Source organism: Pristiophorus japonicus, chromosome 8 (genome assembly GCF_044704955.1).
Source record: "Pristiophorus japonicus isolate sPriJap1 chromosome 8, sPriJap1.hap1, whole genome shotgun sequence".
Lineage (NCBI taxonomy): Eukaryota > Metazoa > Chordata > Chondrichthyes > Pristiophoridae > Pristiophorus > Pristiophorus japonicus.
This window is the reverse complement of record NC_091984.1, coordinates 217,916,587-217,933,200: the sequence shown is the minus strand read 5'-3', so window position 1 is coordinate 217,933,200 and position 16,614 is coordinate 217,916,587. Positions and strand designations below refer to the sequence as shown.

General features: G+C 44.3%; 1 protein-coding gene across 1 annotated transcript in view; it reads left to right on the top strand.

Annotated features, from left to right (window-relative positions):
• The window catches only part of pxmp2 (peroxisomal membrane protein 2), a 58,849-nt gene that overhangs the window by 24,908 nt on the left and 17,327 nt on the right, over positions 1-16,614 (top strand). The window contains exons 3-4 of the mRNA XM_070886375.1: positions 2,383-2,545; positions 6,296-6,415. Of these exons, the coding sequence (XP_070742476.1) occupies positions 2,383-2,545; positions 6,296-6,415 (283 nt within the window). The remainder of the gene's footprint in view (positions 1-2,382; positions 2,546-6,295; positions 6,416-16,614) is intronic.

Sequence of the window (16,614 nt, the reverse complement as noted above, 5' to 3'; positions counted from 1 at the left end):
CAGTTTCTCTTGCGCTGTTCTAAATCTCTTGCATTTAATCATGGATCTATTGCCCTTTATTATAGACCCCTTAATTAATGGAAACAGTCTGCTATTATCTACCCTATTCCATCCTTGCTCTTAATGTTGTGGTCCTTCATTTCTTTCATGTTAATCATTTCACTATCACAGACAATGGTGTTTCCTTTCAGAATTTCCCTTTACCTCTGCTTTTAATAGAAAGAGGAAAATCAGGAGGCCAGGCTCATCAGACACCATAGGAGGCATCTATCAGAGGCACCCCATTGCTGGTGTCAGTAACAATTTTAATGGCACTCAACTTTTATGCCATGAACTCATTGAATGGCGGTGCAGGCTAGAAGGGCCGAATGGCCTACTCCTGCACCTATTTTCTATGTTTCTATGTTTCTATTACCTCTTTTTTAAGTAGAATTTGGGATTATTGAAAACATCAGCCAATCAGCTGCTCATTGCAGTTCAGATCACAAGGACCCCTGGTGAACACCAATACAATGAGGCTTATGGTGCCAACAGCATTATAACTAAGCAAACCACTGGTATTTTGAAGGTAAATTTTAAGTGACTTGTTAGAAGCTGGGAGTACTGCAGTACAGTAGTTGTGCATTGTCGTGGTTTGCTGCATAATTTTGCCATTCACAAAGTATTATTGATTAATGGCACAGAGGGGGAAACAGAAAGATGACAAATTAAACCTAGTCTCCTGCTTCTCCACAGTGCTCCTTTAGTAGCAATAGGTTCTGAAGTGATTGGCTGGTGCTTAACAGCAGGAGCCATTTGGGGACCAAAGTGGTCCTCATCTCAGAGCAAATGAGGTCTCCAAGAGCCAAGCTGTAGGCTATATCTTGCTGCTGCTGCAAGGGAAGCCTGGCCTAGGCTACTTTTTAATCACGTGTGCAGACATCTAAGGGGGCTGACACCTGTGTTACTGTTCTGAAAGTCTGCATCACTGTGCATATTATCTGCCACACAACTAGTACTGGAATGTGGTTCTGCTTGGGCACTGATGCTGGAATAGGGTCTGCATAGATGCCTTCTTAGACTCAGTTGTGTCACTTACTCCGGTCAAGTGGTCAGAATGTCCTACTTCTTTGGGAGTTGCCCATCGCTCCCAAATATGACTGTGTAACCCTTGGGATATAACAATATCCCCCCTATGTGTGCTGTACGAACTTTTGAAAAGACAGGAGGCAGGTTGCTCATTCAAAAAATTTAATGAGGTTGCGTGCCTCAGCTATTATCTCGATTTTAGATTTAACCCTGGCTGGCCGGGTTTCCAGGGTCTCGGAAAAGCTAATGGGATGTGAGGACTGCTGTGTAGAAGAGGTAAGTGCCTTTACAGCACTGCTTGTGGGCCAGTAGGAGCAGTAATGCTTCCCACCACCCCCCTTCCTGAGCTAACCTGCACCTCTGCCCCCCCCCCCCCAACCCGTAATCACCAAGCATCCCCACCTGCAATCACCGTTCATCCTTCCCATCTCTGCGTCTGATCTGTCTCTGAGCCCTGCGATTTTTTTTTTTTTCCCCCCCGTTCCCAATAAGCCACATGCCCCCTCTCCTCCAGCAGCCGCATTCACCTGCTCCTGAGCTGCGGCCTCTCCTGCAGTGTTCCCCGCCCAATCAGGCTGGCTTCCCGGTGGGGATCCTGTTTTACAAAAATAGTATTTACGCTATGGAGTCAAAATTGCCCAGCGTCGGGACCAGAAGCCCCCCCACCCCGTCCCTGCTTGGAAATCGTGTCCCACAGGCAAATAACTCCTCTGCATTCTGGCCTTTTATCTAGAACAGAACCTCCTCTCCCTGCTGCCTCCTTTCTTTTTATAAGCCTGCCTCTTCTGGGTTTCTTTCTTCATAGGAACTTGCCACTTATGCCATTGCCCTCCCCGCCTCAGGCTGAACAAGACTAGATTGTTTGCATCTTGGGTATCCTGTTTGCTCTTGTGCTGAGTTTCAGACCCCATGTCCTCTCTATCACAAAGACAGTTTCTTCCTCCTCTGCAGCATTGCCCAATCTGGTCTTAGCCCCTTTGCTGAAACATTATACATTTTTTGTTGTTGTTGCCTCTGCTAAATACAGGATGGTTTTACAACGGGATGGATTGTTGCTTCTCAGATGCTTATTTAATCAATTCTGTTTCAGTAACTGTGCTAAATTCTCTCTGGTTAGTTTCTTAGTTCAGTTGTATGGACCAAAAATAATTGGACTATTAACAGTAACTTTGCTTTGCCTCTCCTTGCCACAAATGGACTGATTCCTGTAATTAAAACTTTTCCTCACTTTTTGTTAAAGCCTAATGAGAACATAAATATTTCTGATTATTTTGCTTCACTAAACATAGTTTGTGCTTTTACTTTCTGTTTCAGGTTGGTTTTCACGGGCCCTCTAAGTCATTACTTCTACCACTATCTGGATAAACTGATTCCATCCAATGTTCCCTACTCCCAAATAAAGAGACTTCTGCTGGACCGTCTGATATTTGCTCCAGCATTCCTCGCTCTTTTTTTTGTGGTTATCAGTCTACTTGAGGTGGGTCCTAGTGTTCATCACCAGGACAAAATAGACATCTTGGGATGGTTGTCATGGGTGGCTGAGTGAAAGCAAATATGGGGATAGGAGGCCTAAGAGATTGTGGTTTTGTGGAATCTGCGACAGATAGCGTAGCGTTGTGATATTTTAGATATTGTAGTTGTGGGCTCTGAAAGAAAATACAATGGTGTTGTGGTAAGAGAGAATGATTGCAGAGTTTTCGAGGCCTTTGAGAGCATGAGTACAAAATTGATTTAAAAAAAATGTAAATGAAAGTTATGTATAAGCCCTCTGGTAGCAGCTGTGATTGTATAAATGCATTGATCAGCCAAGTGTGTAGTAAAGGCAGAGTGGTCTTAATGGGCGATTTAACTTTCATATAGATTGGGTTAAGCAGACTAGCACCTGTCAGAAAGGCAGTGAATTTCTTGTGTATCCAGCATAATGTTTGACAACAATATGTCCTGGAAGCAACAAGGGGTCATGCCAAACAGCAATGTAATAATGACCAAATAATTTGTTTTAATGATGTTGATTGAGGATAAATATTGGCCAGGACATCTGGGATAACTCCCCCGCTCTTCTTCGAAATAGTGCCAAGGGTTCTTTTGCCCTTTGTGCTCAAGTCCCTGGAACAACCAACTGAGCCACGGCTGACACCTATTACCCAAATTAGATATTCAAATGATAGAGACTTTCTTTGACGCCTTATCTGAAAAGGTAAATCTGGAGCGCTGCTTTAAGATGAACTGTGACAGTAGGAAAAAGGGGTATAGGATCAAATTGGTGTTAGGCAAATTAAGGACTGCTGTCAGAAAGAACTTGCCCAAAGAGTAATACACATTTGGAATTAGCTTCTGGCTAGTGGAGGCGGAAACCTTAAGTCATTCAAGAGCCAGTAGAATTCTGTGGTAGGGAACGATAGATGAATGATGGGCCAATGACCTTCCTTGTTTGTATTTATTTCCTAATCTTCTGAAAGGTTGTAAACTCGGGTTAATAGGAGGGTTTTAGTGTGAGAGAGGATTAATTGGCAATCTTGTTGTGCGAGGCCCCTTGGGGAAGAGTGACCATAATATGGTAGAATTCTTCATTAAGATGGGAGAGTGACACAGTTAATTCAGAGTCTACAGTCATTAACTTAAAGAAAGATAACTTTGATGGTATGTGACGTGAATTGGCTAGGATAGACTGGTGAATGATACTTAAAGGGTTGACGGTGGATAGGCAATGGCAGACATTTAAAGATCACATGGATGAACTTCAATAATTGTACATTCCTGACTGGCGTAAAAATAAAACTGGGAAGGTGGCTCAACCGTGGCTAACAAGGGAAATATAGGGATCATGTTAAATCCAAGGAAGAGGCAAATAAATTGGCCAGAAAAAGCAGCAAACCTGAGGACTGGGAGAAATTTAGAATTCAGCAGAGGAGGACAAAGGGTTTAATTAGGAGGGGGAAAATAGAGTATGAGAGTAAGATTGCAGGGAACATAAAAACTGACTGCAAAAGCTTCTATAGATATGTGAAGAGAAAAAGATTAGTGACGACAAATGTAGGCCCCTTGCAGTCAGAATCAAGTGAATTTATAATGGGGAACAAAGAAATGGCAGACCAATTGAACAAATACTTTGGTTCTGTCTTCACTAAGGAAGTCACAAATAACCACCTGGAAATACTAGGGGACCGAGGGTCTAGCGAGAAGGAGGAACTGAAGGAAATCCTTATTAGTCAGGAAATTGTGTTCGGGAAATTGATGGGATTGAAGACCGATTAAAATCCCCAGGGCCTGATAGTCTGCCAGAGTACTCAATGCATTGGTGGTCATTTTCCAACATTCTATAGACTCTGGATCAGTTCCTATGGATTGGAGGGTAACTAATGTAACCCCACTTTTTTAAAAAAGGAGGGAGAGAGAAAACAGGGAATTTTTGACCGGTTAGCCTGACATCAGTAGTCGGGAAAATGTTGGAATCAATTATTAAAGATGTAATAGCAGCACATTTGAAAAGCAGTGACAGGATCAGTCCAAGTCAGCATGGATTTATGAAAGGAAAATCATGCTTGAAAAATCTTCTAGAATTTTTTGAGGGTGTAACGAGTAGAGTGAACAATGGAGAACCAGTGGATGTGGTGTATTTGGACTTTCAAAAGGCTTTTGACAAGGTCCCACACTAGAGATTAGTTTGCAAAATTAAAGCACATGGTATTTGGGTAATGTATTGACATGGATAGAGAACTGGTTGGCAGACAGGAAGCAAAGAGTAGGAATAAACGGGTCCTTTTCAGAATGGCAGGCAGTGACTAGTGGGGTACCGCAAGGTTCAGTGCTGGGACCCCAGCTATTTACAATATACATCAATGATTTAGACGAAGGAATTAAATGTAATATCTCCAAGTTTGAAGATGACACTAAGCTGGGTGACTGTGTGAGCTGTGAGGAGGATGCTGAGAGGCTGCAGGGTGACTTGGACAGGTTAGGTGAGTGGGCAAATGTATGGCAGATGCAGTATAATGTGGATAAATGTGAGGTTATCCACTTTGGTGGCAAAAACAGGAAGGCAGAATATTATCTGAATGGTGACAGATTAGGAAACGGGGAGGTGCAACAAGACCTGGGTGTCATGGTACATCAGTCATTGAAAGTTGGTATGCAGGTACAGCAGGCGGTGAAGAAGGCAAATGGCATGTTGGCCTTCATAGCGAGAGGATTTGAGTGTAGGATCAGGGAGGTGTTACTGCAATTGTACAGGGCCTTGGTGAGGCCACACCTTGAATATTGTGTACAGTTTTGGTCTCCTAATCTGAGGGAGGACATTCTTGCTATTGAGAGTGTGCGGCGAATGTTCACCAGACTGATTCCCGGGATGGCAGGTCTGACGTATGAAGAAAGACTGGATCGACTAGGCTTATATTCACTGGAATTTAGAAGAATGAGAGGGGATCTCATAGAAACATAGAAAATTCTGACAGGATTGGACAGGTTAAGTGCAGGAAGAACGTTCCCGATGTTGAGGAAGTCCAGAACCTGGGGTCACAGTCTAAGGATAAGGAGTAAGCCATTTAGGACCGAGATGAGGAGAAACTTCTTCACTCAGAGAATTGTGAACCTGTGGAATTCTCTACCACAGAAAGTTGTTGAGGCCAGTTCGTTAGATATAGTTAAAAGGGAGTTCGATGTGGCCCTTAAGGCTAAAGGGATAAAGAGGTATGAGAGAAAGCAGGAATGGGGTCCTGAAGTTGCATGATCAGCCATGATCACATTGAATGGTCTCCTCCTGCACCTATTTTCTATGTTTCTATATTTGCATGGCTCAGTTGGTAGCACTCCTGTCTCTTGGTCAGAAAGTTGTGGGATTAAGTCCCACACTTGGACTTGAGTGCATAATCGAGGCTGACACATCAGTGCAGTATTGTAGGAGTGCTGCATTGCACATGAGACATTAAACCAAGGTTCTGTCTGCCTGTTTAAGTGATTTGGGTGGACATTAAAGACTGCATGGAACTACTTGGGGGAAAAAAAAACAAGGAGTTCTTCAGGTGATCTGGCCAAAATTCCTTTCCAACTAATACTATGTTTGTGCGGCATTGCTGATGCGGAAAGCTTCCTTATCTGCCTACATAAAAGTCATTCTAAAAGTAATTAATTTTGTGAAGTGCTTTGAGATGTTTTATTTTCGTGTGTATCAGTTGGCTATACTGAGTGGAATGATCCACTAAAATGACCAGAAATTTTGTGTCTGTAATAGGGGAAGAACCTGAAGGCACTAAAGGATAAGATGCAGACTGGATACTGGACAGCACTGAAAATGAACTGGAAAGTTTGGACAATCTTCCAGTACATTAACATTAATTATGTTCCTGCTCAGGTAAAAAAAAAGTTTGTTTGTTGTAGAGGTGAATATGATTGATGAATGACTGGTACTATGCCCACATGTTTTGCCTGGATTATTGAGCTCTGCCAATATATTTAAGCAGCAACAGCCATTTTCAAGGTTCACCTGTGTAATATTTTAAAATGCCCAGCATGAATCAACATTGCTGCTCGAAGGAAAGGCAATGCTTAAGCATGAGCTTCACACTCACCTAGGTAAAGAGCATTGGCCCAAAGTAACGATTGCAAAGATGCAGACCCTGTCAGGAACAAGAATCGGGATTATCTGCATATTCTGGATGAGTGGCCCATGCCTGTAAGGGAGCACCAACGGCACCTGCCCTGATGGAGTCACAGAAAATTGGATTAGCCTCCTGCTATTCCTAATAGGCAGTCAAAGGCCCCATTTGGACAGACCAGCTAAATGGGGCATTATAAGTTGCACCATTGAAGCAGCAGCTTGCCACTCCTAGTAAGAAGTCAAACGCCCCAATAGGAAGGGGCAGGTAAATGGGGCATTAGAAGTTTCACGAGCATAGCTCTTCATAGACAATAAATTATAGAAACATAGAAATTTACAGTGCAGAAGGAGGCCATTTCAGCCCACCATGTCCATGCTAGCCGACAAAGAGCCGCATGGCCCTTGGTCAGCAGCCCTGACAGTTACATATAAACCTATGAACAATGACGGAAGGGCAAAGAGCATCCAGCCCAACTAGTCCACCTCACACAACTGCGACACCCCTTATACTGAAAACATTCTACACTCCACCACAACCAGAGCCATGTGATCTCCTGGGAGAGGTAAAAAACAGATAAAAATTCAGGCTAATTTAGGGAGAAAAAAATCTGGGAAAATTCCTCTCTGACCCATCCAGGCGATCGAAACTAGTCCAGGAGATCACCCTGGCCGTATTCGATTCTCTGCAGTACTTACCATTAATATTGCATCGGCCAAAAAAAGGTCATCCAGTCTAATCCCAATTACCAGCTCTAGGTCCATAACGTCTATCCAACTAACTTTTAAAAGTGGTGAAGGTTTCTGCACCCACCACTCTTCCAGGCAGCAAGTTCCAGATCCCCACAACCCTCTGCATAAAGAACCCCCCCCCTCAAATCCCCTCTAAACCTTCCACCACCCACCTTAAAACTATGTCCCCTCATAATAGACCCCTCCGCCAATGGAAATAGGCCCTTACTATCCACTATGTCCAGGCCCCTCAATATTTTGTAAACCTCAATGAGGTCTCCTCTCAACCTCCTCTGTTCCAATGAGAACAAACCCAGCCTATCCAATCTGTCCTCATAACTAAGATTCTCCATTCCCGGCAGCATCCTAGTAAATCTCCTCTCCACCCTCTGTAGTGCAATCGCGTCCTTCCTATAATACGGCGACCAGAACTGCACGCAGTACTCCAGCTGTGGCCTAACCAAAGTATTATACAATTTAAGCATAACCTCCATGTTCTTATATTCTATGCCTCAGCCAATAAAGGCAAGCATTCCGTATGCCTTCTTAACCACCATATCCATCTGGCCTGCTACTTTCAGGGATCTGTGGACAAGCACGCCAAGGTCCCTTTGTTCATCTACACTAAGCAGTAGGCCACTTAATAATGTCTATACCCTTTCCTTATTAGCCCTCCCAAAGTGCATCACCTCACACTTCTCTGAATTAAATTCCATTTGCCACTGCTCTGCCCACCTGACTAGTAGATTGATATCCTCCTGCAACCTATGACTTTCTTCTTCATTATCAACCACACAGCCAATTTTAGTGTCGTCTGCAAACTTCTTAATCATACTCCCTATATTCAAATCTAAATCGTTGATATATACCACAAACAGCAAGGGACCCAGTACTGAGCCCTGCGGAACCCCACTGGAAACATCCTTCCAGTCACAAAAACATCCATCAACCATTACCCTTTGCTTCCTACCTCCAAGCCAATTTTGGATCCAACTTGCCACGTTGTCCTGGATCCCATGGGCTTTAACCTCCTTGACCAGTCTATCATGTGGGACCTTATCAAAAGCTTTGCTAAAGTTCATGTACACTACATCGTACGCATTACCCTCATCGACCTTCTTGGTTACCTCCTCAAAAAGTTCAATCCGGTTAGTCAAACACGATCTTCCCTTAACAAATCCGTGCTGACTGTCCCTAATTAATCCCTGCCTTTCCAAATGTAGATTTATCCTGTCTTTCAGGATTTTTTCCAATAATTTTCCCACCACTGCGGTTAGGCTGACAGGCCTGTAATTACTCGGCCTATCCCTTTTTCCTTTCTTAAACAAGGGTACTGCATTAGCAGTCCTTCAATCCTCCGGCACCATGTCCAAATCCAAAGAGGACTGGAAAATGATGGTCAAGGCCTCTGTTATTTGCTCTTTTACTTTGCTCAACAGCCTGGGATGCATTTCATCTGGGCCTGGGGACTTATCTACTTTCAAAGCTGCTAAACCTCTTAATACTTCCCCTCTTACTATATTTATTTCATTCAGAATATCACACTCCTCCTCGATAGCAGTATCTGCATTGCCCCTTTCCTTTGTGAAAACAGATGCAAAGTATTCGTTAAGAACCTTACCAACATCTTCTGCCTCCACACAAAGATTACCCACATGGTCTCTAATAGGCCCTACCCTTTCTTTAGTTACCTTCTTACTCTCAATACATTTATAGAACATCTTAGGGTTTTCCTTAATTTTACTAGCCAAGAATTTCTCATGCTCTCTCTTAGCATTCCTAATATTCTTTTTAATTTTGCCTCTTAACTTTCTATATTCCTTTAAAGATTCTATAGTATTTCACCATTGGAATGTTACATAAGCGTCCCTTTTTTTCTTTATCCTCCCTTGTAAGTCCCTAGACATCCAGGGGGCTCTAGAATTATTATTATTCCCAACCTTTTTCTTTAAGGGCACATGTTTGACCTGCGCCTTCCGGATCTTCTCCTTAGATGCCTCCCACTGTTCCGATGCTGATTTACCCACAAGTAGCTGTTTCCAATCCACTATGACCAAATCACTCTTAGCTTAGCAAAATTAGCTTTTCCCCAATTCGGGACTTTTATTCCAGGCCTGTCCTTGTCCTTATTCATAACCAACTTGAATCTGACTGAATTATGATCGCTGGCACTCAAGTGCTCTCCCTAATACCCCTTCAACTTGCCCAGCTTCATTCTCCAAAACCAAATCCAAGATCACCCCCTCTCGTGTTGGGCTAGCTACATACTGACTAAAAAAAGTTCTCTTAAATTCATTTCAAGAATTCCGCACCCTTTATATCCTTCACACTATATTTGTCCCAATCAATATTTGGATAGTTAAAATCCCCTACTATTACTACCCTATGATTTTTGAACTTCCACAGCAATTTGTCTACATCTTTGCTCCTCTATCTCCCTCCCACTGTTTGGGGGTCTATAATACACGTCCAGCAGTGTGATCGCCCCTTTTTTATTTTTCAATTCGACCCATATGGCCTCATTTGATGATCCCTCTAACATATCATCCCTCCTCACTGTTGTAATAGTTCCTTTAATCAGTACCGCAACACCCCCACCCCCACTTTTTACCCCCCTTTCTATCTTGTCTAAAAATCCTGTAACCAGGAATATTGATCTGCCAAACCTGCCCCTCTTTCAGCCATGTTTCTTTAATGGCTATAATGTCATACTCCCAAATGTTTACCTGTGCTCTTAGCTCATCCACCTTATTTGCTATACTCATTATCTTTTTATTTAAGTATTTTGGGGCTTTTGGAAGATAATAGAACCTATACTTGAGCAGACATGAGTTTTATTGGGCAGAAGTCCCGGAGAAATTCATGAATTCCCACATCCACATCCCCTTGATGTAGTGGGTGGTGAAGATATGCCTTCTGCCTCACTCCCGCCACCCTCCCTCCCCCCTTCCCCCCCCCCCCCCCCCCGCCTCTCCAGAAATTTCCGGGTGGGATCCTGACAGAACCAAATTTTGCCCCATTGTCTGGTAGCTGCTTGGCAGTTATGTCAGAGGTTTGTCCAGGTCAAGGGCAAAATTCTGTCCATCAAGAGAAATCAATAAAGTTGCCTGTGTGCCCTCAAAAGTGCTATTTCTTCAGGGATTTTGTCATGTGATTGTACTCCATGCAAGCTCTGCCACAGAGTTATCGGCTGCAGATTTGTGATCCCATCATTCACTATGTGGCAGTTTCACAAATCCAGTTGCTGTTTTAGTTGGGAGTGCTGAGCAAAGATTTAGTGACTGATTACATGGAGGAAACATGGTCAACTGAGTCACTCTAGGCCTCTCGGGCACCTTCTGGCAGCAGATACAGAAACAAATGAGTAGAAAGATAATTTCAAACTTAGAGGGAGAACACGCTGTCCTTCTCCTCAATCGAAGGATGTTCTATGACATGGGGAGGAATGTATCTTAAGTTAAAGGTCCTACATAAATGAAAGATGTTGTAAAAATGAAAAAATAAAATTCATGAATGGGATAAAGAATGCAATTTAATTCTGTGACGTTTATATTGCGAAAACCCGTTCTATAATATCAAAGGGGAAAGTAAAGACAATTTAAAATCCTAATTTTACATTCAACATTCAGATTTAATGTTAATTGTGGAATTATTATACATATTTTATAAAATGTAAACATTTATTTGATGTGCAAGTCTCTCCTTCAGGCATGTTCTTATGTCCTGTAAAACCAGCAGGTATCTCTGATATATACCTACAAACATATGAAAAGGACCATAAAAGACCATCTGGTCTATCAAGTCTACCCCATCCAGAAATGATGTAGCCACAGAGCATTGGTCTATCCCCCAATTACGCAAGGTCCTGGAGCAGTAGAAATTCTGGGAAATTCCACAACAACTCCCGAAGGCAATTAAGCAAAGCTCCAGGAATCTGTAGTACCTCAAATACTTTTAATTCCAATTGACCCATAATTTGCCTTTTATAACTGGGAAGTGCCTTCGTCTCAGGAACTTGTCTAACTCCCTTTTAAAGGATTATAGGGAATCCATATTGGTTACATTCTTTGATTATCTGTTCCAAAGGGCGATGACTCTGTTGAAAGAAATGCTTCCGAATATTTAACCTAATTCTTTGTCTAAGAATTTGATATGCATGCCTCCTTATTCTACCATCCCTATTCAGCTCAAATAATCTATCCAACTGTATAAAATCTAATCCCTTTATCATTTTAAAATATTCAGTCATAATCCTGTGTTTCCCTATAGAAAATAACCTTGGTGCCTATCCTGATAACTTAAAGGGCTCAATTTTCCCTAGTTATCGGCACTGTGTTTTTGGAGCGCTGCTTTTTTTGGCCTAAATTAAAATATCTAAGTTTCCCCAAAGATTGTGCGCCAGCGAAACTCAGCTAGTTACGATTTTTTTAGGTTTTTTTTTTGCATGATAGGGGCATAACCTAATGTCTGGGCCAGTTTTTCATATTTATGCAAGTTTGGCCAACTTACATTTTTCCTTGGACAGCGTATGTGACCACTGAGAAAAAACCTTTTGGGAACTTAAGAAAAAACAGCGCACATTAAAAAATCGGCACAGAAAGATGCCATTGTTTTTAGGCGAAGATTTGGAGGGAGTCAAGAAGACAAAGAATATGCATCATGAAGCTTAATTTTTTTCAAACTTAAAACACAGAAAATGAAGGTTTAATGCAATTCTTTAATTTGGGATTTTTTTCAAAGTGCCACGCCACTACCGAACGACTCCAAACCAGGCTCGAGGGTCGGAGCATCGGCCGGCAGAATCAGTCCCTCGCCCGGACACAAGGGCTTGGGGCTTGGCTTCAAAAGAAGCCCGAGGGGTGTTTGGAAGCCGAATTGAAGGGATGAGAACCCTTACACTATGCAGCAGCATCAAAAGAGGCCTGGGGGGTTGTGTGTGTGTTGGGGGGGTGGTGGTGATGGGTGGGGGCTGGTGTGGAAGCTAAACTGATGGGATGAGAACTCTTACACTATGCGGCAGCATCAAAAGAAGTCCCCGGGGGTGGGTGTTTGCTGAGCCCCGTGTTCGGGCAAGGGAGCGATTCTGCCGGCCAACTCTCGAGCCCAGTGAGGAGACATTCGGTTGGTGGTGGGGTGGTTCTTTGAAAAAAATATTAAAATTAAAGAATTGCATTAGACTTTGTTGCCCCAAATGTCCTCATTTGAATGTCAAGCTTCCCGTTCTAAACAAGCCTATTGCGCATGCGCAGACGTGGGTGTGGTCCATACTAGGACGTCGACCTTGGGGAGAGAGAGAACAAAGAAGCTTGTCCTGCTGTCTTGAGCTTCTTGAAAAGATACAATTTAATCATGGGGGCAATACTGACAATGCCATACCTTGTGCAAGCCTTCTGCATGATGGTGCTGAGGAGGAGACGATTGATTCGACGTTATCACATGAGGAACCGCCGAGCACGTACAATAACGGGCAGGAGGCCTTATCCACATCGGGTATATCGAGTCAGGCGTTCTTACCTGCACCTGAGTGATGCAGACAGTGTGAGAAGGCTGCGTTTCCGCAAAAAAGTTGTAACTGAGATCTACGAGTTAGTAAAAGCAGACCTGCAATCTAGAAGCGTCATGAGGACTGCTTTGTTATGCATCTGGATCATTCCAGGCCACAACTGGGGCTGTGTGCACCATTTCTCAACATGCAACACATATCTGCATTCTGCAGGTGACTGCTGCACTATATGCTGGGACCCCAACTATTTACAATCTATATTAATGACTTGGAATAAGGGACTGAGTGTAATGTAGCCAAGTTTGCTGATGATACAAAGATGGGAGGAAAAGCAATGTGTGAGGCGGACACAAAAAATCTGCAAAAGGACATAGACAGACTAAGTGAGTGGGCAAAAAATTTGGCAGATGGAGTATAATGTTGGAAAGTGTGAGGTCATGCACTTTGGCAGAAAAAATCAAAGAGCAAGTTATTTTTTAAATGGAGAAAGATTGCAAAGTGCTGCAGTACAGCAGGACCTGGGGGTACTTGTGCATGAAACACAAAAGGATAGTATGTAGGTACAGCAAGTGATCAGGAAGCCCAATGGAATCTTGGCCTTTATTGCAAAGGGGATGGAGTATAAAAGCAGGGAAGTCTTGCTACAGTTATACAGTGTATTGGTGAGGCCACACCTGGAATACTGCGTGCAGTTTTGGTTTCCATATTTACGAAAGGATATACTTGCTTTGGAGGCAGTTCAAAGAAGGTTCACTAGGTTGATTCCGGGGATGAGGGGGTTGACTTATGAGGAAAGGTTGAGTAGGTTGGGCCTCTACTCACTGGGAATTCAGAAGAATGAGCGGTCATCTTATCGAAATATATAAGATTATGAGGGGGCTTGACAAGGGTGATGCAGAGAAGATGATCGGGGAGACTAGAAGTCGAGGGCATAATCTTAGAATAATGGGCCGCCCATTTAAAACTGAGAGGAGGAGAAATTTCTTCTCAGAGGGTTGTAAATCTGGAATTCGCTGCCTCAGAGAGCTGTGGAAGCTGGGACATTGAAGAAATTTAAGACAGAAATAGACAGTTTCTTAAACGATAAGGGGTTATGGGGAGCGAGCAGGGAAGTGGAGTCCATGATCGGATCAGCCATGATCGTATTAAATGGCTGAGCAGGCTCGAGGGACTGTATAGTCTACTCCTGCTCCTATTTCTTATGTTCTTATGCCCGGAGGAATGACTACGCAAAGTTCCCCAGGCAATACGTGAAAGGGCTATGGACTTCTCCAGGATTTCTGGCTTCCTAAAGGTACAGGGCTGCATTGATTGTATCTACATCACCTTGCGAGCAACTTTGGAGGATTCCGAGATGTACAGGAGCAGAAAAGATTTCCACTCCGTTACTGTGCAGCTTGTGTGTGGCGATATGCATCACATCATGTCAGTTGATGCATCACCCATGATGCATTCATCCTACGTGAGAGCATTATATCTGTCATGTTTCAGCAGCAGCTAGAAGGGCAGAGCTGGCTACTGGGAGACAAAGGGTTCGGCCTTGCCACTTGGCTCATGACGCCCCTACTCATAACCCAGACGGAAGCTGACTGGGAATACAACATGTCGTACATTGCGACGCGCAGCATAACAGAGAAGAACATTGTCATCTTGAAACAGCGTTTCCGATGTCTAGACCATTGCGGAGGCTACTTGCAATACTCCCCTGAGATTGTCGGTCAGTTCACTGTTGTGTGCTTCACGCTGCATAATTTAGCCATCGTAAGGCAGCAGCAGTTGGTAGTAGAAGATCCACCTGAGGTGAGAGTGGCTGATGATGAGGAGGAAGATGCAGATAACTTGTGTTCCTAACACAGATGAGACTGCACACAGGGAGGTTAAAGTAACAGTGACCTCAGTCTTTAATAAGACACTCCAGAGTGAGGAACAGGCCTTAGGGGCCGGCTTATATACAGTGCTCCAAAGGGATGCTGGGATCCCTTGGGACTTCAGGGGATGAGCTCACTGGTGGCAGAACATGGAATTGCATACTTTACAGATACACAACATCACTCACCCCGCCCCGCCCAAAGTCAAAGTGAAAACTATTTACAAGGTGAGGCGGTCGGGAGCCTTTCTTTCCCTGGTGGACCGCCTCAGTACAAATGTCTGTTCTGATGTGTTGGCTGTGCCTTCGCTGGGCTGGCGTATTGTTGGCCCTGCAGGGCTGCTAGGTGAGCTTGGCCTTGCTGGGCTGTTGGGCCTGATGGGTTCAATTTCCTGGTCCGGCGTGGTGTCGTTGATCCTTTGGGTGTGTGTTGTGGGCTTGAAAAAGGTGGTGTCTGCTGTGGGTTGTTCAGGGCAGTCTGTTTGGTCCAGGTGCTTTCTGCAAATTTGTCCATTGTCTAGTTTGACTACAAACATCCTACTCCCTTCTTTAGCTATCACCGTGCCCGTGATCCACGTGGGACCATGTCCATAGTTTAGCACATACACAGGGTCATTCAGATCAATTTCCCGTGACACAGTGGCACGACCATCGTTTACAATTTGTTGCTGCTGTCTGTTCTCTATCTGACCATGCAGGTTGGGGTGAACCAGCGAGTGTCTGATTTTAAGTGTCCTTTTCATGAGTAGCTCAGCCGGGGGCACCCCTGTGAGTGAGTGGGGTCTCGTGCGGTCGCTGAGCAGTACTCAGGACAGGCGGGTTTGGAGTGAGCCTTCTGTGACTCGTTTAAGGCTCTGTTTGATGGTTTGTACTGCCTGCTCTGCCTGCCCATTGGCGGCTGATTTAAATGGAGCCGAGGTGACATGTTTGATCCCATTGCGGGTCATGAATTCTTTAAATTCGGCACTGGTGAAACATGGCCCGTTGTCACTGACCAGTATGTCAGGCAGGCCATGGGTGGGAAACATGGCCCTCAGGCTTTCAAGGTGGCAGTGGCGGTGCTTCCCAACATTATTTCACATTCAATCCATTTTGAAAAAGCATCCACCACCACCAGGAACATTTTACCGAGAAACGGGCCCACATAGTTGACATGGATCCTCTACCATGGTCTGGAGGGCCAGGACTACAAACTTAGTGGTGCCTCTCCGGGCACACACGCTGAATTGCCGTACACAGGACTCGAAGTCAGAGTCGATACCGGGCCACCACACGTGGGATCTGGCTATTGCTTTCATCATTACTATACCCGGGTGTGTGCTGTGGAGATCCGAGATGAACGTCTCCCTGCCCTTTTTTGGTAGCACTACGCAGTTACCCCACAACAGGCAGTCTGCCTGAATGGACAGCTCGTCCTTTCGCCGCTGGAATGGCTTGATTAGCTCTTGCATTTCAACGGGGATGCTGGCCCAGCTCCCATGCAGTACACAGCTTTTTACTAGGGACAGCAGAGGATCTTGGCTGGTCCAAGTCCGAATCTGGCGGGCCGTGACAGGTGATTTATCATTTCCAAATGCTTCCATGACCATCAACAAGTCAGCAGGCTGCGCCACCATCAGCAAGTTTGCAGGCTGCGCCATTTCCACCCCCGTGGTGGGCAATGGTAGCCGACTGAGAGCATCCGCACAGTTCTCGGTGCCTGGCCTGTGGCGGATGGTATAGTTATACGCCGATAGCGCGAGTGCCCACCTTTGTCTGCGGGCTGAGGCATTAGTATTTATCCCCTTGTTTTCAGTGAACAGGGATATGAGGGGCTTGTGATCGGTTTCCTGCTCAAATTTGAGGCCAAACAGG